Source organism: Nymphaea colorata, chromosome 1, assembly GCF_008831285.2.
Source record: "Nymphaea colorata isolate Beijing-Zhang1983 chromosome 1, ASM883128v2, whole genome shotgun sequence".
In the NCBI taxonomy this organism is placed as follows: Eukaryota; Viridiplantae; Streptophyta; class Magnoliopsida; order Nymphaeales; family Nymphaeaceae; genus Nymphaea; species Nymphaea colorata.
The window spans coordinates 21,837,476-21,860,509 of record NC_045138.2 but is presented as its reverse complement, the minus strand read 5'-3'; the positions used below and the strand labels follow the sequence as shown (position 1 = coordinate 21,860,509).

Sequence of the window (23,034 nt, the reverse complement as noted above, 5' to 3'; positions counted from 1 at the left end):
CCAATATTAGTACTGTCACATGGTTTCTCATTCAAAATGAAGAAATGGAATGGGGCCAGGATGTATCAATCGGGTGTCACTTGTTGACACCTAAAAAGTTTTGCACTGCCTTAAACGACTATTGTTGGGAATTTATTTTGCCATCAAAGTTAGTCCAACGCATATTGAGCGGCTTGAAGGTTCCATGGTGATGAGGTCTAGCTCTTCCTAGTAGGCCAAATATATATGTCACCATCTTCCATCAATCAATGAACTCATGCCTGCCACCATTATCTCCAAGCTCGGCTCAACGTTAAAATTTGTATAATTCAGTATGTTATTTTGGCTTTTACTTGACAAATATATTTTTAAGTGTAACTTCTATTATAAAAGTTATAAAATTATCAATATTTTGAAGAGTAACTTCCAAATAAAATGTAATACGAAAATAGCTAAGTTGCAAACTAGGTGGAATGAAATCCTATCGCCTATACGAATACGAAGAACGCACAGAAAAAAACATGGCCGGCGTCTTCGACTCTGACCGCGCTGGAGAGAGAGAGAGTGCTGCACATGTAATGGTGACAGCAACGGCGGGGAAGAGCCCGACACTTCGATCCGGCTGGTTCTTCAGCTTCAGAAGCGGCCACTACAACGCCACCATCCCTGCGGCATAATCAGCCATAGCCAGCTGCAGCCGGTAAGGGCCAACAATCAGTTGGTACATAGACTCCAAATAACCGAGATCACCATCCCACCACCTCCCGGGGCGTCCACATCGAGAGCGGCAGCGATGGCAGAGGGATCACAAGATGAATTTGGGTCGCTCTTCGAAGGCATGGTCCTTCTCACTCCTCAATTCCAATCCAATGACGTCGACGACCACCCAACTCCTCCTTCTCCTCCCGCTCATCCCCAACTCTCTCCTTCCGTTCCCCGTTCCTCATCCTCTCTGAATCGTCAAACGAGCGGGCCACTTGATGAGAACCTCTTCTCGGACCTCACGCTTATGCCCGCGCCCACCCTCATTCAACAAGTGCCCCTGGAATCCGATGCCCATAATCCTCCTTTGGTTCACAAATCGACTTCCGCAGTGGCCTCTACGCCGACCACCGCCGGCGGTACCAGGAGGAAAAAGCGGGGAGGCGTCAGGATCGGATATGCCCGCGAGTCGTCCTTCACTTCCGTTCATCTAGATCCCCATCCTACCCCCTCCGCTGATCATTCTTCCTCTCTTGCTGATGTTGCTGCTGCAGCGGCGGCGGTGGCGGTGGCGGTGGCGCAGGTGCCGGCTTCTATGTCCTCCGAAGTCTCCTCTTCTACTCCTCCCGCGCCACTTGAGAGTCTCCAAAACGTTGATTCAGATGGAGAAGCTCCCGATTCTGCCCCGGTTCCTTCGGTGTCCGACCATCATGAGACGGAGGTAACTACCCAAGGGGAGACCGAGGTGATTGTGGAAAAAGACGCCTCCAAATCGGTTCCTGATGATGGTACCATTTCAGAACGAGCAGTAGAAGAAACAGGAGCAGAAGAAACAGCAGAAGAAAGCGGAGGGGGAAGATCCTCGCCGTCTGATGACGCTGCGTCATTCGGACAGGACCCCGGCTTCTTTGAGGCCAAATTGGAGTCGATCAAGGTAACGATAGCTGACAGTCTCGAGCGCGTGGGCGTCTCGGCAGCTTCAGCAGCCGCTGAACGGAAAGAGGCGGCTCGAAGGAGAAGGAAGGCCGTCCATGACGTCGTCGTCGCAACCAGCAAGCACATGGAATTGGAAAAGGAGCTAGAAGAGGCTTGCGAGAAGGAGGAATTCGAGAGGGCTGAGAGGGTGAGTGAGAGCTTGGCCGTTGCCGAAAGGGAGAGGCAATGTTGCCTGGATGTGCTGAGGGAGGTCGAAGCCCAATGCGACGCCATGTATCTGAAGCTGCAGCACGCTTTGGAGTTGCAGATTTCCGCCGAGGAGGAAGGAGTTTCCCTGCTCGAACAGTTCGCAGAGGTAAAGCTTCTCTTTGCTCACATTTCTGAGGCACGGAAAAGCTTTTTTCTCTTTTTCTGCTTTTACTGTTGCTAGAGATTCCTGGGGTCTCCTTGTTCTCTGAAATTAATGTGGAGGTTCTTGCTATATAACCGGTTGATCGATATTAAAGCGTCTATTAAATTTCCATACGTTAGCAGAATTTGCTTCTTTTCTATCCGTGCTGATTGTAGTTATGGTGTTCATGTTTAATCTAAATCTTCTAATATCTGGTGCTTGTTCTTCCTGATTCGTTCTTTAATTTGGAATGTGTGGGGCTGCTGTTCAGAGAGGATCAACCTTGGGAATTTCAGACCACCACTTGCGTTAATAGACGCCCTCTTATATTCATAGTGCAGTTCGTTGAAGTCCTTTTGCTTGTCCCTTCCATAAGATGTTGGTTGGAGTTATAACATCGGTTCTCCGCTTTTGTCAGGACACTGCAGTTACCTCTGATGCAGCTAGGAAGGATGCCCATCTGGTTTACTCGAATGATATGGAAGATTGGCTTTCTTCCAAGGAGCAGTTAGAGGTGAAGAAAATGGAAATTGAGATCGAGACGCACTTGATAGACGATGCATGTTCTTCACTGAATAGTTCTATTGACTGTTTGATTGAGGATGACAATAAAGAGAAAGAAGTTTTATGCAGAAAGCGAGCAGAGCTTGTGGAGGAGTTGGAGAAACTACTTGCTTTGGTAAGAACTAAAGAAGCAGAGATTGCTGAATGTGATGCTGTAATCCAGGTGGTGAACAAAAGAATCGATGATGTGGTCTCTGGGTTTCATCAGTCACAGTCTGACATTGATAGGAAAGAAGACAAACTGAAATCTGCGTTGCACAGGATTACATCAGAAATTGAAGCACTAGAAATAAAAAAACAGGACGTTGATCAGTTCCTGTCAGTGGCTGAGGAGAAAACATCGAAGCTTAATGCAATAGCAACCCTTGCTAAAGAAGAAGCAAGGGCACGATCTGATCTGTTGCATATGAGGAAATCTCTTTCATCGTCTGTGTTGAAGTCCAGTGCAGAAAAGTCCAGGCTTGTCAAGACTGAAGAAATAATTGTGGAGCAGGTAGATGCACTCAGACAAGAGATTTCTGCTGCACGAACCTCTCTTCAGGTTAGTGTACATTGTTTTTCATTCGCTTTTGCTTTGTATGGATTGGGAATGGATGCAAGGTCCTAAGAATGAAGTAGCCTTTTGTCCCTTTGACCTTGTTGGGAAGCTGAATCTGCTTGCATGAGATGTGACTGATCATCTCACATGGGATGTGTCGCTTCAAGACAGAACAGTCTCAGGCTAAACTACAGGGTCTCAGAAAAGTTGAATATTGCATAAATGGAATGGGCCTTGTAACCGGATTTCAATAGTATACATAATGAAAATTAAACATCTGTAAGATAGATTTCATGGGTATGTGAGATAACAAATATCTAATTATGAAAAATATGGACTTTAATGTCTAATCTGTTTCCTATCAACCCTGAGGTCTTTAGAGGGATCCACCATCCCTGAGGCCTTAAGCGGAGAACTCATTTATTTTAAAATGGATGGTGGCTGTTAAAGCAGTTCTTAACGATTCAGCTCTATCAGCTGTCAAACTTGGTCGATCATTGTATCTGTTCATTAATCTTTGTCTCTGGTGGAAAATGAGTGTAGTTTGCTGAACAGAACAAAGTTATATGCATTGCTCTAAATAGTCTTTCATCAAGTTAGTTGAAGCACAGTAGTCCCAAGAAGAAATGTTTCAGTCTTATTGCTGCTACTGTTGTTACTGATTTTGCTTTCTTGGCCCGTAAAACCATCGTTCCTACTGCTTCTGTCTTTTACTTCAATTTATACTATGGCCTTTATTGTAGGACAACTGGTCACAATTGTTAGTAGTGGTAACTGTTTTCATCATTCTGTAGTTGCAGAAGCTTCTTCGTAAAGCTTCAGCTATGCAACCAACTTTTTTTTCACATTTTCTTTTTCTCTTCCATGTATTTGCTCTTCACTATTCAGGAGCATCTTCCACATGACACCTGATCTATCTTCCTTATCAGATTGTAGTCCAGAATATTTATATAGGTAGTTGAATATCACTAGAGGTTAAGCATGCTGGTTCCATCCAGAAGTATTCTTTGAAACAAATGATTTTCATGTCCCTTGTATTGGTCATGTTTCTAATATATCATTGTATAAAATTATTTTCTTTCTATCCAATCACTTCGTCCATTATTTGCCAGTTAGTGGACCAATCAGGCTTCATCAGGGTGGCAAGTGTACATCTGATGGAGGACTTTTGCTTGTGTTGCATCAGATGTAGTGATTCTTGTTAACTAATGGAAAGGGAAGCTAGAACTTCAAATCCTCCATTCTTTGCATTTTTCTCCATTAAAGCAAATTTCTTAGTTTCACTGGATGCAAAAGAGTTATGTGATCATTGTGCTTTGGAATCTAGTGCCACAATTCCTGGTTGCTTTTTTGCTATTTTTTATATTGGCATCTGAGGAGCATCCTTTCTGTAGAAACAAGCACCACACACAGACACACGATGTAACGTGGAAAACCCCCTCAAGAATGAAGGTAAAAAACCATATGAGATGAGAAGGTAGTGGACAGTGCTCGCTAGCAGCCCCCACGCCCTTTCTCTCTCTTAAGCTCCATTTATGTATTCAAAAGTAGAGTTTAATATAAAACTGGGACTTTTTCATTCTTGAAGGAACCCTATATTTAAGAACAAGGATTTTAAAGTGAAGGAGTGTGCCTCAACAAAAGATCATGTAAATTTTTTCATATCTATATCTAATTTGCCATTTCTAACCTTCAGCATTTTCCATTTAGCAAGGAGGATAAGGCTGATGGTCAAAAGTTCACAAACCTGTGCACCTTGACATGTAATGTGGATGCAAGACAAAAGACAAAATAAGTTTGAGTTCGCTCAATGGGCAAATGTGTAGCATCATAGAGCTTGGTTGATTTCACTGGCTCAGAGAAAACTATTGCCTTATTGAACTTTTCAATGACCTTGGTAGTATTTCAGATTATCCTCCTGAGCTACAATTAGTTCATAAATCATAATGGTGCTGTCTGGAAGATTTGTGTGTGCATATATATTTATGTATATGCACCTGCACTCACTTGACAGCTTCACAGCTTCAGATGTTCTTGGAGGAAGTTTTGCATGTTTGAGGGGAAAACTTCAAGTTGGAACAGATATCATGCAAAGAAAGAGGCCATTTTTTGGATTTTGTCTTTGGAAGCATATTTCTCCCTCCAACTGAACAATGTTTTCTTGAAGTTTCTGAGGAATAATGACTTCTGATGGCACGGAAATGTTCATTCAACTAAAAGCCAGGGATACACAAAGTCGTGTTACTTTTGAGAAAGGAATCCTCATGTGTATTTCTTGACTAAGGTGTCATTTATCTTGCGTAGCTCATGGTTGTTGAGGGGTCTATTGAAAGTTTTGCTATCCAATCCAAGCCAGCAAAAGATTGATAGGACTAGGCAAAGAAAATGGTGGCGATGAGCCATGAGTTGTCTAATTTTCTTCGGTGTTTCTGATCCCATAAATCCTAGCAGAAGATCTCAACCAATGGGCTGTAGGACAGAGGATGCTATGTTTGTAATTCTGTATATGCTAGTGGCACTTATATCTGGAAGAGAAGAGGAAATCGCAGGAGAAAGCATAAAAGCTAGATGTAGATAACAAGCATGATTTGGGAGCTTTTCCCCCTAGTATGGCTCCAATTCCTAACGTGATACTTTTATTGCTATGACCACAAGCAGTTGACTCAACAATGAGTGCATTTTTTTGTGATATACATATTCCAGTCAATGTGCACATTCTTATTGGGTACAAATTGCCATGTCATGTCATGCATCGAGGAAGAAGATTGTTGAAGCTAATGAGAGGAAGCTAAGGCATATTGTGATAAAAAATAGATGTACGGAAAGGACATAAGAGTGTTACTTTATGGAAGACAAAAGGACAAATACAAAAACTGTTTCTAGAATCCATGGATTTATCAGATAAACCAAAGACTATAGACCTTATCTTTTCTCTATTTGATGCAACTGTGAATGAGGTCGGCCCTGAAAATACAGTCAATTTCATTACTGGAAATCACCAAATGGAGGTTTATAAGAAGCAGCTGCAGATGACGATTGGACATTTTCAGAACTAATGCATTACTTGTTGCATAATGTGGATGTTTGAGGATGTTGGCTATGTAGATGAATTGAAAGAAACCGTTAAATGCTGCCAAGATCCCAAGTTTACTTACAATGTAAGTTGTGCCAACATTACGTAGTGTACACACGCAGCACCTGTTTATTAAAGATATTTTCTGGACCTCATGCAATATCCGGTCACACAATGGCATGTTTGAGGATCTTGGGTACATGGATGAATTGAAAAAAGCTATAAATGTCGTCAAGAGATCACAAAGTTTAATTACAATCTAAGTTGCATGGATGTGGACACTGACATATGTGGCATATAGCGAAAAGGATAAAAAGACACGCCCATATAAGCACGTATATAGGAGGTACTCCAATGCACTTATACCTGCTTCTAAGAATTTATGTTTTCATCAACTAGTTTTTCGGTTAACAGCGATCTACATATGTTTTATTGGAAAACAACTTTTTGGATCATGTAATTCTGAAGTAAATTTGGCTATCCTGAGATACTGAGAAATCAACAGCCCACAAGTTGCCAGTCTTAGAACATGGAAATTCATTTTTCATGTCCAAACAAGATAATATTATAATAACCATCCTGTCATGAGACCGTGAAATGCATAAAGGGCGTGATTGCATAGTGTAGCTTCTAGCTATGATTTCTTTGGCAACGGTGTAGGTACTGCGACAGTATCGTTGCATTACTTCCTCCTTCTCTCTCGTGTATGCATGTGTATGTGTGTCTATATGTATATATATATATAAAGAGAGAGAGGGGAGAGAGAGAGAATTCAAATCTGCTGGATGATGCGGGATGTTGTTAGATGATTATAAATTAAAAATTTGTCATTAAAAGCATCATAAACCGCTAATGCTTCAGTGGCGACTGTTTTTTATTGACAGATTTTTAATCTTTAATCATCCTTTAGTTTGAAAATCAATTTTAAAAGGTCCCACGAAAGCATTAATGGATGATTAAGTGGTCTTAACCAATTCAATTTGGTGGGACCTTTTAAAAAGCTCCAAATTAACTAAAAAATCTTAACTGAATCTATTTAAGAGTGCCACATGTCAGCTTTTTACTTAATTTTTTAAGTTGGTTAAGATTTTTTGAGAGTTCTTGTACATTTTTGGTTTTTTTTTTTTTAATGTCTTTTAATAGTTTTGACCGTTTCGGCTGAACCAGTGAGTGCATGAACACCTTTTCACTCCCTCGGTTTAATACTTATTAATGGAACTAACTTTTAGATGATGGAGTTTGGAATTAACTTGCCCTGTTTCTAACAGGAATTATCCTCGAAGAGAGCAACCATCCAACAGGAGGTAGCCTCGTCCAAGCTAAGGATAAATTTCATCAACAGAAGGGGCCCAGAGCTTGAGGCCGAAAAGAAAGTCGCTGCTGCTGCAAGAAATTTCAAGGAAGCAGGACGAATAGCTGCTGAGTCAAAGGCGCTGAGCTTAGAGAAGGAAAACCTCCAGAAAAAGATAGATGATGCTGCTTTAGAATTGAAGGAAGCAGAGGAAGAAATTGAGCAAACGACAAGGAAATTGCGGGAGACTGAAGAGACTGTGCTCTGCAAGGAAAAAGAGGCGGCACTTGCAAGGTGCAAGAGGCTCAGATTGGTCGCTGCAGAGGCAATGGCTGAGAGGTATTCTGCACTTGAGATGGGTGATCTCGACGAAGCCGGGAGTTTACTTTCGGAGGCTGAAGATGCTGACTCTGAAGCATCGAAGCTGCAGCTGTCATATAACTTCGAGGGCGAGGAGTTTGAAAAGTTGGATAAGAAGCTTATTTCTGTCGAAGTCATCACCAAACTTTCTGGTGAACAGTTAGCAAAGGTTGCTGCTTCTCACCTTTCTGCCATGTGAATTCAGTATTCTAGCCGTCTGGCTCTGTCTGTATGGTGTCTGTTGTTTTGATTGGGAAAGCCACAGATTCGTGGGTGAGTCCTTAATTGCAAGGGAAGCTCGATCTTTCTTATGTTTTTTTCTTCTTCCTTTTATTTCTGTTGGTTTTCCATGTAATAGTGGGTCTGAGTATTGATTTTTTACTTGGTAAAATAATATTTTGATTCCATTTTCAATTGACTACATGGTAAGTATGCTTGAATTTTTGCATGCATAAGAGACTGGCTGGACCAAATCATTTTGGATTAACGCTTGGGGTATTTAGCTTCTGCAATTGCAAATCATCCATAAACTAATCCTGTGTGGCCTTTCCCTTGACGGCAATCCTACGCTTGATGCTCTAGAAACATAGATCATGAACGAGGCTTCTCTCTGCGAAATCACAATTTCAGAGATTGGTTCCTGGGTCTCATAGCGCCTTTAACATACTTGAAAATATATTTAGGTTTGTCATTTAAACAATCAAGCAACAGGAAGATGTGTCAGGAAAGAACAGAGAGAAAAACATTGAGAGAGGAATGCTAGAACGAGGCCGCATAAGTCACGCAACAGTTATAAAGTGGTTCACGTTTTTCCTGGTATGTCTGCGGGATAAAAAAACAAAAACAATCCAAACTGCAGTCTTTTCTTCATTATCTTTCTTTTCCATTTCGTTTTTTCTGTAACAATCACGCAGTAAAGTGGGTGCTCTAAATTTTGGAGAAATTTAGAAAATCCTAAGAATTTTTTATCTAGATATGGTCAAAACCCGTTCTCCTTAAGTAGAATTACAAAGGTGTGGTTCTTCTTCCTCCTTGAGTAGAAGCTTGGAGTGCACATCCAGATATGGCTGTTGGACATCGACGTTGGCGTTCTTCGTTTCTTCATTTCATCTTTGACAAATTTATTGAAACCAACACATGAGAAGACGGTGAAGGGCTTGTCCCTTCAGCACCCCAACGAAAACCATCTCCTGTAGGGCCAATTCCTGTCAGCCTTTTTCGTCTCGTTCCTGTGCCTGCTGACGTTCTTCTGACCTTTTTCCCGTGATTTAGGTTCTGGGCTTTGATGAAAACGCGCATAAAGGTCCACTCCTTGCTTCCCAGGTCCTTGGTTGGATGGTTGGAAGTACGACGGATCATGCTTGCCGCCTGCTGGTTGTTGACGCCATTCATTCTCATCTGTTGCCTTTAGCAGGAGGCAGCTTGTTCTGCTTCCACTGTCCAATTCATTGCTCAACTGCCAGAAACATCACCAATGGATGAATTCAAAAAGACCAAGAAGGGAAAGACTTGAAAACTCTCCAGTTCATAAAAGAAGAACGTGGGGAAGGCAAGAGCACCTGTAGAATCCGATTCTCGAGTGATCGGACTCGGTCCATGAGGGTGCCTTTGAACTGGACCTCTTCAAGCGTCGCTGCCAACGATCTGCAACGCTTCTCCAGGTTGATGGTCGCCACTTTGAGAGATTGGTAGCTGTTGGGTGGACAAGTTCCACAACGCTGATGGCTTCCCGATGACGACGTCGCCGGACCCCTCTTGTCCTCTATCTGCTTCAGCTGAAAACCCCATCAGCAGAAAACCGATCACCCCCCTCCCAACGATGAAAGATTTTTAAATTCTGGACAGCAAGGATAAGAAATCAAAAGATCGACTCGGAATGAGATGGCTCATGACGCGATGTTACCCGAAGATCTATCTGATCCAATCTCTGAAGCACATTAACTAATGCAGAAGAAGATGATGAAGAGAATGACGACGGATTGTGAAGTTGGAGACCACCACCAAGGCGTGGATCATTGCTGCTTCTGATGGAGAGCTTTCGTTCTGCCATCTTTGAGAGCTCTTCTATTTCCGAAGTTGATCCGTCCATTTTCCCGACACACCGCCGATCACCCCTGCCGTCGTCGTCGTTGTCGAGTATGGCATGGAAAGGGAAGGGACAGGGACGAAGCCACTTGAGAGGTGCCACTTTTGCGCGTTCTTTTTTTTCCCTCTAATTTTGGGGCTGCAACAGACTTCCGATAATCTCTCACGTATGAGTTTGGCCGATTCTTTCTCTCCTATTTGAATTGAAAAACGAGATAGATACGCGCGTTGGGTGGCTGGTGCCTTCCTCTTCTAATAGCGGATGAGAGGGATTCCATCCCCTCCTCGGGCATTTCAAAATTTTGTATCTTTATCCGTGTGCTGATTCATCGGAAATACGATCATACGTAGACATAGATTCGTGATTTACGTTTAGTGAATTTTCATCTTCGTGTATTAAATATTATAAATAGATGGCTAGAAATTTTTAACTTAGAGGCTTTTCATTTTGGAAGAGTGATCTATCACTTCTGTGCGATTTCTTGAAATGACGTTCTATGGGAGCGTATGTTATTATAGAGGAATTCCTATGGAGTAGTTATGTTTTCGATGGCGATTTTTTTTTCCTTTTTTCCTTTTAGAAGTATTTTATTCGAGGACCTACACTTTGGAGCTGGTTATGTGTAAAAATATTGTGTCCTCGTTCAATTTTTATGCCTCTGCCATATGAGGTGAAAGTGTTAAGTTTGTACATATGGATCGGGTCACCCAGACCCGACCCATTTGATCCAGCCCAACACACCATGGGCGGTGGCATACTTGTAAATCTTATTGTTATTTTGTGCATTTTATGATGTACCTTAAATCGTGATTAGTATATAATGATAACAAGAGGTAGATGTCATTTGTTGTTGTTCTCTTTCATCTCTCTCTTGCTTGGACGTGCCGTCTACTTTTCTTTTCCTCTTCTTGCATCTAAGTATTAGATATCAAAATCTTACATGGTATCATAAACAAGTTTTGCCACTGAGAATGTTAGGTAAGAATCTCTAATTTTTGCCCTAATCTTTGTTTCTTTTATGTCATAATCCTCAAATCTCTATTTTCTGCCCTAATCCCCAAATTTCTGTCCTAACCCTAATCCTCAAATTTTTTGCCCTAATTTTTCTTAATCCTATTGTTTACCCTAATCTGCCCTGATCTTACCGTCTGCCTAATCTGCCCTAACCCTACCATCTGCCCTAATTTGTCCTACCCTCAGCCACCTAACCCTAATCTCAAAATTTATATTTTTCTCCTATTTTCTGATTATTGCATATATGGATCCCCACTGCTTGCATCTTGTCGTCTAATTTTCTCTCCCAACTTATCTCACAAAAGCTAAATCATATCAATTATTTGACATGGAAACGTTAAATAGTCCTATTCATTAAGAGTCACCGTCTCTATGGACATCTCAATGGCACCACACCTGCGCCACCTGAATGGATTATGTGAGAGGTGAAGAATACTGGAGGGCAAGTTCAAGAGACTATTGCAAAAAATCAATCCTGAATATGAGATGTGGATGGCTCATGATCAATTTCTTGTTGTTTATATTACCTCCACACTATCAGAGGAAATTTTGGCGGGTGTTGATGATGATCTTTCAGCACTTGAGTTGTGGGAATGTACTTGCTACCACATATTCTCAAATATCAGAAGCGAGATTTCTACAACTCAAGAGGCAATTTCAAGATACCAAGTGAGGTACACGTTCAGTCTTAGAATATATACATGAGATAAAAAATGTTAGCAATCAGCTTGTCATCATAGGGCATCCAGTCAGTGACAAGGACAAGGTACAATAGGCTTTGAGTGGATTGGGGCCAAGATTTGATGTTTTCTGCACTGCTTTAAAGGTATTGTCTGTTCTTCCCTCTTTTGAAGACTTGAAAGCAAAGTTGATTCAACATGAAGCAAGTCGTGTACAACGACATGAATTAGTTCATTCTGGCGGTCACAATGTATTGGTCACTGGTACTCATGTTTTACAAGGAAGTCGTCCAAGAGTTTGGAACTCACAGACAGGGATGGGGAGAGGTATCCTTCCTACACCTAACACACATGCACAGGCAAATGTACTACGAAGGATACCTACTTGTTTTTATTGCAATAAGAGAGGTCATGTGAAGTCAGAATATTGGCATAACCCACAGAATAAGGGAAAACAGGTCCGGCGTGACAATAAAGCAACAGGGTCATCTGTTTCAAATATGACTGCAGCATCGAACATTTCCCCTGATGTGCAGTAGATTCTAATGACAGCGTTGTCTAAAATCAATCTCAAGCAAAATGAAAAGGACAATGATATGTGGATTCTGGTGCTGCAGCTCATGTAACTGGTGACGCAGGTAAGCTTTCTAGTGCTCTTCCTTATTTAGGTAAAAGCTCAGTTGTCACAGGAGATGGTTCCTATCACAAAATATCACATATTGGAAATGCACACTTATCCATGTATCATTCCTCAATACCTTTAAAGCATGTTCTTGTTGTCCCAATTGTCAAGAAAAATATCATTTCTATATCAAAGCTTATTGATGATACTCATTCCTCTGTTGAGTTTACTCATTCTTCTATTTATGTTAAGGATGCTCGAACCAAGAAGATATTCGCTGAGGGTGTTCGCAAAGGACACATGTACGTCATTGAAGAAGCTCCAAAAGTGTCTAAGTCTTGTGTTTCAGATTCATCTTTTCCGAGTCATAATGAAGTCAATATCACAGAGTATGATATGTCATCTCTTTAGCACGATCATTTAGCACATTGTAGTCAGTCTTTCATTCAAAATCTTGTTACAAACAGACTATTACAAAAGTCCAGTCTAAGTTCTGTCAGTAAGGCTAGCATGTGCTCAAGTTGTCATATTTGTAAGAGTCATGCTCTTTCTTTTCAATGAATAAATAAGTGAGCTTCGAAGTTATTTGACACCATTTGTTCTGATGTTTGGGGGCCTGCTCCTATTTCTTCCTCTTCCGGGAGTAAATATTATGTTATTTTCATTGATTCATATTCTCGTTACACTTGGATTCACTTCATAAAAAATCTGATGGGAGTCATGCATACCCAAATCCTAGTTTCTATCGGAGTATAGTTGGCATGTTACAATATCTCACTTTTACACGCCCAGACATAGTATATGTTGTGAATCAAGTCTCTCAGTTTATGCATGCACCCACAGAATGGCATATGGATGCTACCAAATGTATTTTGCGTTATCTTAAGGCTACTCTTGGGGATGGACTCATCTACACAAGACAGTCAACTGTTTTGCATGACCACAACATTTTCACTTATACTGATGCAGATTGGGCAGGCGATCCAAACCATAGACGATCAGTTTTCGGTTATTGTCTCTTCCTTGATTCCAATCTTATTTATTGGAGTAGCAGGAAACAGCGTGCAGTTGCCAGATCTAGCACTGAGGCAGAATGTAGGGCAATGGCTGCAGGCACTGCTAAAGCTTCATGGTTACGTCATCTGTTTGGGGAACTTTCTCTTCCCATTGTTTAGTCATCTCTATTTTGTGACAACCAAAGCGCGATCAAGATTGTCTTCAATCATGTTCTACATAATCGCACTAAGCATATAGAGATTGATCAACACTTCATTCGTCAAAAGGTTGCGGAAGATGAGATTGTTCCCACTTACATATCTACGTCTGAACAAGTGATTGATCTTTTTACCAAGGGATTCACAGGGCACCATTTCTGAGAATTGAAAAACAAGTTGCGCATGATCAAACTTCATGCACAACTTGAGGGGGGCTGTTAAGTTTGTACATATGGATCGGGTCATCTAGACCCGACCCATTTGATCCACATGCCCAACACATCATGGGCGGAGGCATACTTGTAAATCTTATTGTTATTTTGTGTATTTTATGATGTACACTAAATCGTGATTAGTATATAATGATAGCAGACGTCATTTGTTGCTATTCTCTTTCATCTCTCTCTTGCTTGGACGTGCAGCCCACTTCTCTCTTCCTCCTCTTGCATCTAAGTTCATTCGGTGGCTTGGTATTAGATATCAAAATCTTACACTAAGATACAAATACTGTACCAAAGCAGTCTTGAACCTTCTAAAGGCTCTCCACATTTAATAACAAAAAAAATTTATGTACACCAAGGGCGTCAGGGCATTTTATACAAAGAGAAGAATCCAAGCATAAGCTGGTGGCAGCTTTTTAGAGACCCTTTCCAAAAGGTTCAATGCTATTTTAAAGCATGTAAATTCTATTAGGGGATATTAATCTGATGATGGTAAAGGAGGTTTTAAAACAAAGTGCCCTAAGATGTTGGAAATTATTGTTTCCAATGGCAAGTTGGAGTATTTTGGGAGCTAGGAACTCCATGATGTAGGGGGTAGGATCAGAGATGATATATTGCCTATGGGAGGACATTTAGATCTTGTTAGAGACATACCATGGCTAGTAAATCCAGGAAGGAAGTCCTTGTTTGAGCAGATATGAGTTTGAGGCCTGACCCTTCTTTTACGGTTGCTGAATTTGTTGTGCAGTCAACATGCATTTCCTCTAGGGGTTTGATGAAACTGGCTTTCGTAGTGAGGCTGCAAGATCAAAATTATGTGTGTGCAGAAGCTCAAATGCCCAAGACCAATTGGAGAGAAGAGGCATATTCCTCCTGGCAGCAAAGCGTGATGGGCGAGCAATGCTGCTGGGTCGGTAAGACTATCGGAAGCAGGGCCATCTACAGTAGCAAGCTTTCAGTAGTATCAAGTTCGGGACCATCAAAAGTAGCGAACAACAATGGCAAGCTATAAACAGCAAGAAAACCAGCCAATCAAGTCAGGGACAATCGTCGGCAAGTCAGGGACAATCATCGGCAAGTCATCAATGCCAGCGGTCTAGCAGCAGTAACCAAGCCAAGGCCAACAATAATAGGTTGAATTTGATGCTAGTAGCATGTTATATGTGGGATCAGAATCGGCGGCGAGCTATCACCAGGAAGGTTGTCGAGACAAAGGAAGATGATCGGCTGCCGACTATCGGGTCATTAAAATTAAGGCCAATCGACCTTAAAGGGGCTAAGAGACCCTAGAGAGCATGGAAGAAGATCTTCAGGAGCAATTGGGGCTAGTAACAACAACAATGAAATCTAAGATGAATGTCGGGGCCAACATGGGACCTAGCAACAATTGGGCTCAAGATGAATGGTGAGACCAACAAAGGAGGAGTGGGATGCTGGGACGAAAAGCGAAGCCAAAAGCCAAAGCTTCCATGGATGCCTGGCGAAGCTGGAAGCAACGTCAAGGGCAAACAACAGGGCCAAGGTCAAACGATGAGGCACGAGGAAGGGTGAGGATGGGAGAGGGGGCACTCAACACCTTATGCCTTAAACCATATTAAATATACTAACATCTCTCGATGCTATCAGGATAACAGCACCCGGCGATGATGTGAGCCTTCTCAGAACAAATGACATTAGCTAGAAACTTCTTTTTCTTGGGGCAACTGATTCCCCACTAGTTCTAGAAGATGATCTTGAGCGGTAATGGGTGACCAGGTCACGATGACCGACGCAATGGTGTAGACAAGACTGCAGTTCTACCCGAAGAACCGCCAGCTCTGGAGGTTCATGCCATTCTTTTCAACCACCGGAGACTATTCTGAGATCACAAAACAGGCGCCACACGGCACTGCACTAAGTCTTCAATTTAAGGAGAGAAGTACTAAACTTGTCAATTGTCGTTACATAAATGTGTCTTCCAAGCATAGACGAATCAGTGCTATATAACGCTAAAAGCATGATGGTTAAAATTAGTATCTTCTTTCATTAAATTGGTTATATCAAAATCATATTTCATAACCTAAAGTAATATTTATATCCAAGACCACCTTTTCATGCTTTTTCCAAGTGATATTTAGAAAAGAGAAAGGTACTTAAATGAGATTGGTGAAATTAATAGACTTTATACATCATAAAAATAATCTTTTTCATTCTTAAATTCCAAATACAGACATCACACCCCTAAAGTTAATTTTCCTGAAAATGACGTCGACTTAAAGTTAATTATTTAGTGGATTACAACCTTTCCTTTTTCTTTTCATTGCTCATCTTAACATCAGAATTGTGACTTATAAAGAGAAAGAACCTGAAAAAACTAGCCTCATTGACTGGTTTTGCTCATTTCTCATATAAAATCTTTCCCACTCAAGGCAAAAACTTGAAAAATCAAGACTCAGCTCCCACAGAGAGGAGAGAGAGACAGACAGAAAGACAGAGAACACCACCACATTTTTATTATGATTGGACCCAAGCCTCTACATCGAAGTAGTTGTGTTTTTCAGTAAGAACAAGAGAAAATTATGCATAATATATATACTGTCAATCATTTTTCCACATGTTTAAACCTTCCTGAAACATTTCGATCATCAATTCCCTGTCCGCGTACTGGAAAAACGAAGCAATCTCATCTTTCAAATCATGTATCTTCCCAAAGTCGAACAAAAACATCATGCAAGCCTTCTTCAGCTTAGCCAGATGGAATAACCAAGCATCGTTCAATATCTCGAGAACGTTGGAAGAGTTTATATCCTCTAGTAAGCTCTCCTCGCATGCATCCTTAAGGTCAATAATATCATACTTGTGTGCAGCAGCAAGTAACTGAAATCTGTGTTCCAGAAACTCATTCCGTTTCATTCCCCCATAAATGTAAGCAAGGAATGCACAGCAGGACTCGTTGGACATGTCATCTATGACAACTGTAGAAGATTCATTTTCTTTCAAGCTATGCTGAAACATGCCCTTAAAAACTGGAGAACTTGCTGATAAAATTGCCTTGTGAGCTTTAAGTGTGCCACTGGATGTATGGATGGTCACATCAGCATGAAGTTCATCATGAAGCATGCGTGACAAGCAGCTGATAGTGCTTTTATTCAAGACAGTCTGCATTGATTCTTCAGTACACCACACAGAAGTAGCCTCACCGCCCTGTAAATAGCAAAGCAATATAGAAAGAGATGGCTTCAATTTCATGAAATACAGCATAAACTTTAGCAGCAACAATCCATATTCAAAGCATGAGATGCTCACATTTGCCCCAGTCTTGAGATCCAGAAATTCCACGTCAATGATGTATCTTCCATAAATTGCAGCATCAATGTGCCATAAAAAGTCTTCACCAGTGCGGAACAATCTGTCGTTGATAACTGCAAGATCACAACAGCTTTGCAACTATTAATAAAAGCAACAGTTCACTTTTGTTCATGAAAAAGTTGGCATCTGGATGAAGAAAATGAAAACCCCAGTTTTCAGGAACTCATTGAGTTCAGTGAATGGTAAAAGCAACCAAGAGCTTTTCCGGAAAGATATTTTAACCTTTAGCCTTAAAAATATACAGCTCTGTGATGTCATTTGTTTCGAGTCAAAAATGATTAATTATGGCCCTGTTCCACCGAAAACATGTGAAACTAAGCCAGTAAGCCACATGAGAAAGTAAATCATGTCCAGTAATATCCCATGATTTTATTATTTTACGCTTATACTATGAGAAAATTGACATGAAGATGGTTGCGAATAGAGAATAATGAGTTGGTTGGTTGGTTATCAGAACTTTAACAAGAACAATTGAGCGCTTGCAAAAATAGGAAAATATCACGAGTGTGATTCCAAATCCCACAGAATCTTCTAGGACCTAGAACTGTTATCCTATTGATTCAAGATTAAAGCCATGTCCTATGCTGAATCTTGTGGATGAAACAACAAGAATTCATAAAGCCAAACAATTTTACCTACAATATAACAGGAAGCTTAAAAATTTCATCACACAATAAAAGAACACATGAAAGAGCAATTAATAAAGTCTGGCAATTGCCTACATCTACAAACAAATGCTACCCTCTATTTCTTTCTTGCTTTTCATGTGACTTTTATTGAGGAGAGCTCTTTGTTCTCATCCAGGTGTTATATACATCAGCGATCGCCGATCAGTCGTTGACAATATTTTACAGAACTCGTAAACAATTTACAATTCTCACTTGGATTAGGTCTCTTGTTGGCATTCATACAGGGCATAGCAATGAGATCTCTTTGAATATGCCAGCTTCTGCTAGAGGTTGCTAATATTGGATTTTCTTGAATATCTTGCTTTTGCTAGATGCTGCCAACATCGGATCTTCGATTTTCTTGCTTTTTTGTGGCTCTCCCAATGCCAATCAAGTAGGCCTTACACTCAATGAGGTCTAGCTTATTTCTGATGAACCTGAACTGAAGGGCTGAAAGAGGTTTTGATAAAATAATCCATTGAGGAGATAAGAAACCCTCATTGTTGGTTCCTTTTTTCCTCTTTTAAAGGCAAGTCAAATTTCTTATGGTTCACTCCTGCATGAAGTACAGCATTAGCTGCACCAAAAGTAGCACCTAATTGTCACACCAAATGATAGGATTTCTATATGCTTCACTCTTGCATGAAGTACAGAAGTAGCTGCAAGAAAAGTAGCACCTAGTAGCCACACCAAACAATAGGAATTTGAGAACTTATTTCTGGGTCTTTTAGCAGAGATGACAGCCATAATAATTCTGAAATCCATTAGCTATAGCCATGTTTTCTATCTCTATAATTGACTGCATAGTCACAAATATCATCAATGGGTCTTCAATGGAAAGGTTTTCCTCGAGTATTTTCAGCAAAACTTAAAATCTCAGGAAAAGTTCGGCAATTTTTTTAGAAAAGAAGGAAATCCTTAGAGTTAGGAAAAAGTAAAATAAATGAAAAACCAAGAAGAAAACATAAAAAATAACTTGATAAAATGATAGAAATGATGTTTTAGAAATGATAGAAATGAAGATAAACAACTTACATAAGTTTTAAACTTTAAAGCAAAAAGAATGTGAAAAAAAACTTGAAAAATTCATTTTAAAGTTTTCTAAACAAAAATTGAAAAGGCGATTTTTTAGTTTTCATTTTTTTAACATTTTTATCGGGTCTTTTTTAAAAAAGGTGAGTTCTTTGTGACTATGCTTGACCGGGCTATTGTTTTTCGGTTGGAAGTTTTCCAAGATAGCAAATTAGATTCCATAAAGGTCAGGAACTAGCCATTGACTTCTGATCATACAACAACCTGCCCAATCTGCATCTAACTAGATAGTTGAAAGGACTTAATTTCCCAATTTTCAATCCATAAACAATTTTTCCTTTGAGATTTCTTAGTATTCGTGTAACATAAGCCAAGTGGTTTTGGCTGGAAACATGTAATAAATTGTCATGTCTCACTTACAGTATGATATCTGGTCTGGTAAACATGACATATTGGAGACCTCCAACAATACTTGGAGAAAGTGTAAAGTCTTTAAAAACGTCATTACTACACCTGATTATAGGGCATTAGGTGCAGCAGGAGTGATACAAGCAGTTTGCAATCAAGTTCGTGCCTGGTTAACGACCATTATGTACTTCATTTGTGGCAGGATGATACCTTCCTGAGTGAGTTTTGCTCCTACACAAAGGAAAAACTGCAGTTCTCCTAGATCTTCAATCGAAAATACCTTTTCAGACTCACCGGTAAAATTTTGAATCTCCTACGCTGCTTCCAAAACTATTATGTCATCTACACAGATGAGTAGAGAACAGTCTTTATCTTTGTGCCTTATGAATGAGAATGCAAGGACCTTTCATACCAATATCATTTAGAGGGGAAAATTCTTGCCACAAAACAAGTGACATGTCAAAAAGCAAGCATTATTTCTTCTCTTCTAGACGATGTAGTGAAACGCTTTTTTTGAGCCAACATCAGAGTCTATCAAGCAAAATCAATTTGGAAAAGAAAACACCAATTTTCAATTCCGTAATGATCTAAGATTGAATTTGGGGGAGCTTGATCTCCATTGTCTCGATTTTCCCCTCTAGGAATGAAGCATTCTTGAAGTTATCTATAGAATAAATTAGACTTAAAGAGCTTAAGACTTCCCTTATGGCAGTTTCAAGGCATTGAAATCTCTTTGAACACAACTTCTGCTAGAAGCTGCTGACATATGGATGTTCTTGAATATCTGGACTTTTGCTTAGCTAACTGAACCAACTGGACTACTTTAACTAAGAGGTGATCTACAATCTATGTAACAATAGACCATTTTACACCTCTCATAATTCCACAACTAATAACAAAGCAAACTAAGGTAGGGATCATAATAGCCCTCACAAGTAGCAAAGGCCAAGAAATAATGTAGCAAAAAATTTACTAAAAATGTCATGTCAAGCTACGCATTGATTTGGGCAAGATCCAGCAAACAAATTAATCAGCGAAAGCTACAAGCCTACAACCAGTTTGGAGTCATCATCAAGAAAATCAAACACCAGAGATTTCGTTGTCTACGTGATTTAAGTTACGCAACTAGATAGACCATAGCAGGGATCGAGAACCAAGAGCACAAGCAATAAACTTTCCTCAATTGCAAAACCATGTAATCCATAATCACCACCAAGGGAAGAATAATTGCAGCAGGTCAAATATAGGGAAATTACGCATCAAGAAGAGCAACCATTAAGAGACCCTCCAACAAGCCATTGTCCAACGAACTGAATGAGCCGCAGAAACATGACGACTAATGGGCACTTGATCAAGAATAAGACTAACGTGGACTAAAGGAGCACCTGGAGTGGCAAAGGGGCGACGGGTGGACCCAGAGATCGACGCCCGGACAATAAACGTGGCGATAGGAGGCTGTTCTTTTCTGCCTGGCTCCGGAAACAGACGGATGCATATACTCCTGTTCTTCTCAACTGCCAAATGCCTGTACCACATGGGAAAACCAGAAGCACCGGCAGCGGCTTGGTGCATCAATCTTCTTTTGTTCCTCAAAAGTGTTACTCGAACACAGGAAAACTAGAGTGGGGAGGGGGGAAAAAGGAAGGAGAAAAGGGTGGGACATACCAATTCCAGAGACCAACCTTGAAGGCGTCGGAGCGCCTGTAAGAGAAAGGAGAGAAGCACTCCACCTTCCACTGCGCCATCCTGGAGATCGTCTCCACCTTGGACTCGGGGCAGCTCATGGTCACCGTTATCTCCTCTCTTCCACGTCCGGACGTACCCCCCTGTAACTCCTCCCCTCTTCCGCGAACACAGCGAAAGGGAAGTCGAGTTCTTGCCTGCTCCTCCCACCCTTTTCCTTCTTCTTCCTCTTCCTCGTTTTTCTTGTTCTTCTCCAGACGACGCGTGAACAACGTAGCCGAGGGTTAGCGGAAAAAAGGAGGCCCTTCTCTTGTTTTTCCTTTCCATATTTTTTTCTCTCACCGACTTTCTGACTAAATAACGAATTCATCCAAACTTTATGCATCAGGCAATTATTCCTTTTATTTTTTACCTTATCCGTCATAATAATTCACGATAGTTAACCTGAGTAGCGAGTTTTCTCTTTTTTTTCTTCTTTCCTCTCATTTTATCGTTCATAGAGCTGCTTGAAACTTAGATAGAGTATAATTATAAATAAAAATATTTATTTCAGGTGAGTGGGAGAAGCTTTCCGTCCGGCATAGAGCTAAGCTTTGCCTCATCAACTATCATTTTATATAGTCACTCGTAATACACTTTAACTTGTGTATAATACACAAGTATTTAACTTTTTATAGTCACTCATAATACACTTTAACTTGTGTATAAGTATTTAACTTTTTATAGTCACTCGTAACAATACGAGTACTTTAATTTAAATTTATACATCAATGATCTCAATATACCTTAAATATCTCCGAAGAAGGTAGCGTACTGCACGGCAAGGTAATTTGGCTTATCAATGTCACGTTGCAGTGCGTTTTATCTTTAAACTGTAAAACATCTTCAAACATACGGGCACAAGAGAGCATTAGTCTTTTTTAGAGGCGACAAAATAAACAACTCACCCTTAAAAAAATAAAAATCTTAATACCCTAAATAATCAACCAATAATACTTTTCATTGCCCAGAACTGAATTTTAAAAAATAAAAAACGACAACCGAACTCTTACACCAACTTTTTATTTGGCAATCCATTTCTGTTTACAAATTTATCTATTATTATTATTTTTAAATACTTAATTTAAAATTACGGACCAACTGTTGGAGTTGTATCAGGTTTTCTCTAATATTTCATCTTTTCTTTCTTCAATATGCTTCAATATGCTATCGCTGACACCAACACAGCTCAGGACTCCGGAAGCAGGAAGAATGGGAGGGCCTTCGAGCCTTTTTCAACGGTGAAATTAATACCCCTTGCTCACCCAAAACGTAACACTTCAGACGCCTTCTTTTTTACAGCTACGGATTATTGAATTGTGCTGAGGCCTAGAGGAGTGGAGGGAGGACGTGCCTGTTTGATAAGCGAACGCATGGACAAAACGGTCCAAGTGAGCCGGTCGACGTTCGTTGCTTGACAAACGGGTGCGTGAACGTGAACGGTCTAAGCTTCCTAATTCTACTTAAAACCTACTCCCGTTGACAAATATTTAAAGCTTAATGACATAATGGCATAAATTCGATTTAGATGAACTGCATGCATATTTATTCAAGATATGAGAAAAAAAAAGTTTGGCACCCGATTAGAATTCGAATTAGATTCTAATATAATTGGATTCAAATTCAGTTTTAAGTAGATTGGTTTCGAATTTGAATCAGATATAATCTTAGATAAGCTCAATGTCTATATTCCATAACATAGTTTGGATCCGGTTCAAAAGCCAGATTCAGATTCATATGTTAATCTAAAAATCGGATTAGATTAAATTTTGAATTTTGGATATAATATTAGAAATTCAGATATAATATTCGATATCCAAAAAAATGATATAATAAAGTATATATCCAATTCAAATATGGTCGTTCACATCCAATAAAAGGGCAATGCTTGTTTGACATACAGACGAGCACACCCGGACATAATGGTCTAAGGGCACAATACCCGTTCAAAGGACAGATGGACAAACACGCGGATAGTCATCAAGACAGATTAAGTTAAATAGAAAATGCCAAAAAGCAAAATACCTCAAATTGAATGAAGAAGAAAAAGTAAACAGTTTTGAATAGTGGAAAGTTGCTTGGTGGTTCTCTGTCTCTCTCTCTCTCTCTATTGCTTGGAATGTTGCTTAATGAAGAGAGAAATAGAAATGCAAGGCATATATGAACTTGTTCAGATAATCTAAGC

General features: G+C 40.2%; 3 protein-coding genes across 4 annotated transcripts; 1 reads left to right on the top strand and 2 right to left on the bottom strand.

The window, feature by feature from the left end:
• The first annotated feature begins 480 nt into the window (after window positions 1–480).
• LOC116261769 (uncharacterized) lies at window positions 481–8,248 on the top strand. The gene is made up of 3 exons (XM_031640620.2): window positions 481–1,972; window positions 2,427–3,113; window positions 7,452–8,248. Exons 1-3 carry the CDS (start codon window positions 773–775, stop codon window positions 8,031–8,033), a joined length of 2,469 nt encoding a protein of 822 aa, XP_031496480.1. The 5' UTR covers window positions 481–772; the 3' UTR covers window positions 8,034–8,248.
• Window positions 8,249–8,664: 416 nt separating this feature from the next.
• Window positions 8,665–10,741, bottom strand: LOC116265910 (uncharacterized). Of its 2 annotated transcripts, none has more exons than XM_031646917.2 (3): window positions 9,738–10,741; window positions 9,394–9,600; window positions 8,665–9,290 (listed from the first exon to the last, which is right to left on the bottom strand). In XM_031646917.2, exons 1-3 carry the CDS (start codon window positions 9,921–9,923, stop codon window positions 9,000–9,002), a joined length of 684 nt encoding a protein of 227 aa, XP_031502777.1. In that variant the 5' UTR covers window positions 9,924–10,741; the 3' UTR covers window positions 8,665–8,999. The 2 variants fall into 2 exon arrangements, with proteins under 2 accessions (XP_031502777.1, XP_031502770.1); XM_031646910.2 differs by having other exon boundaries at window positions 9,394–9,609; window positions 9,738–10,737.
• A 5,398-nt stretch (window positions 10,742–16,139) lies between these two features.
• On the bottom strand, window positions 16,140–21,139 carry LOC116245836 (BTB/POZ domain-containing protein At1g21780). The gene is made up of 4 exons (XM_031617408.1): window positions 20,793–21,139; window positions 20,513–20,652; window positions 16,957–17,072; window positions 16,140–16,854 (listed from the first exon to the last, which is right to left on the bottom strand). The coding sequence occupies exons 1-4, from the start codon at window positions 20,909–20,911 to the stop codon at window positions 16,249–16,251; spliced, it is 981 nt and encodes a 326-aa protein (XP_031473268.1). The 5' UTR covers window positions 20,912–21,139; the 3' UTR covers window positions 16,140–16,248.
• Between the last annotated feature and the right edge of the window lie 1,895 nt (window positions 21,140–23,034).

Coding starts and splice junctions, on each gene's coding strand:
- LOC116245836 (XM_031617408.1), bottom strand. CDS start 20,911: ATGAGCTGCCCCGAGTCCAAGGTGGAGACGATCTCCAGGATGGCGCAG. Junction 20,653..20,792: donor AAGGTTGGTCTCTGGAATTG/GTATGTCCCACC, acceptor CATGTGGTACAG/GCATTTGGCAGTTGAGAAGA. Junction 16,855..16,956: donor ATCTCAAGACTGGGGCAAAT/GTGAGCATCTCA, acceptor TGCTATTTACAG/GGCGGTGAGGCTACTTCTGT.
- LOC116261769 (XM_031640620.2), top strand. CDS start 773: ATGGCAGAGGGATCACAAGATGAATTTGGGTCGCTCTTCGAAGGCATG. Junction 1,973..2,426: donor TGCTCGAACAGTTCGCAGAG/GTAAAGCTTCTC, acceptor CGCTTTTGTCAG/GACACTGCAGTTACCTCTGA. Junction 3,114..7,451: donor CTGCACGAACCTCTCTTCAG/GTTAGTGTACAT, acceptor TGTTTCTAACAG/GAATTATCCTCGAAGAGAGC.
- LOC116265910 (XM_031646910.2), bottom strand. CDS start 9,923: ATGGACGGATCAACTTCGGAAATAGAAGAGCTCTCAAAGATGGCAGAA. Junction 9,610..9,737: donor TGGATCAGATAGATCTTCGG/GTAACATCGCGT, acceptor TGGGGTTTTCAG/CTGAAGCAGATAGAGGACAA. Junction 9,291..9,393: donor TCGAGAATCGGATTCTACAG/GTGCTCTTGCCT, acceptor TGTTTCTGGCAG/TTGAGCAATGAATTGGACAG.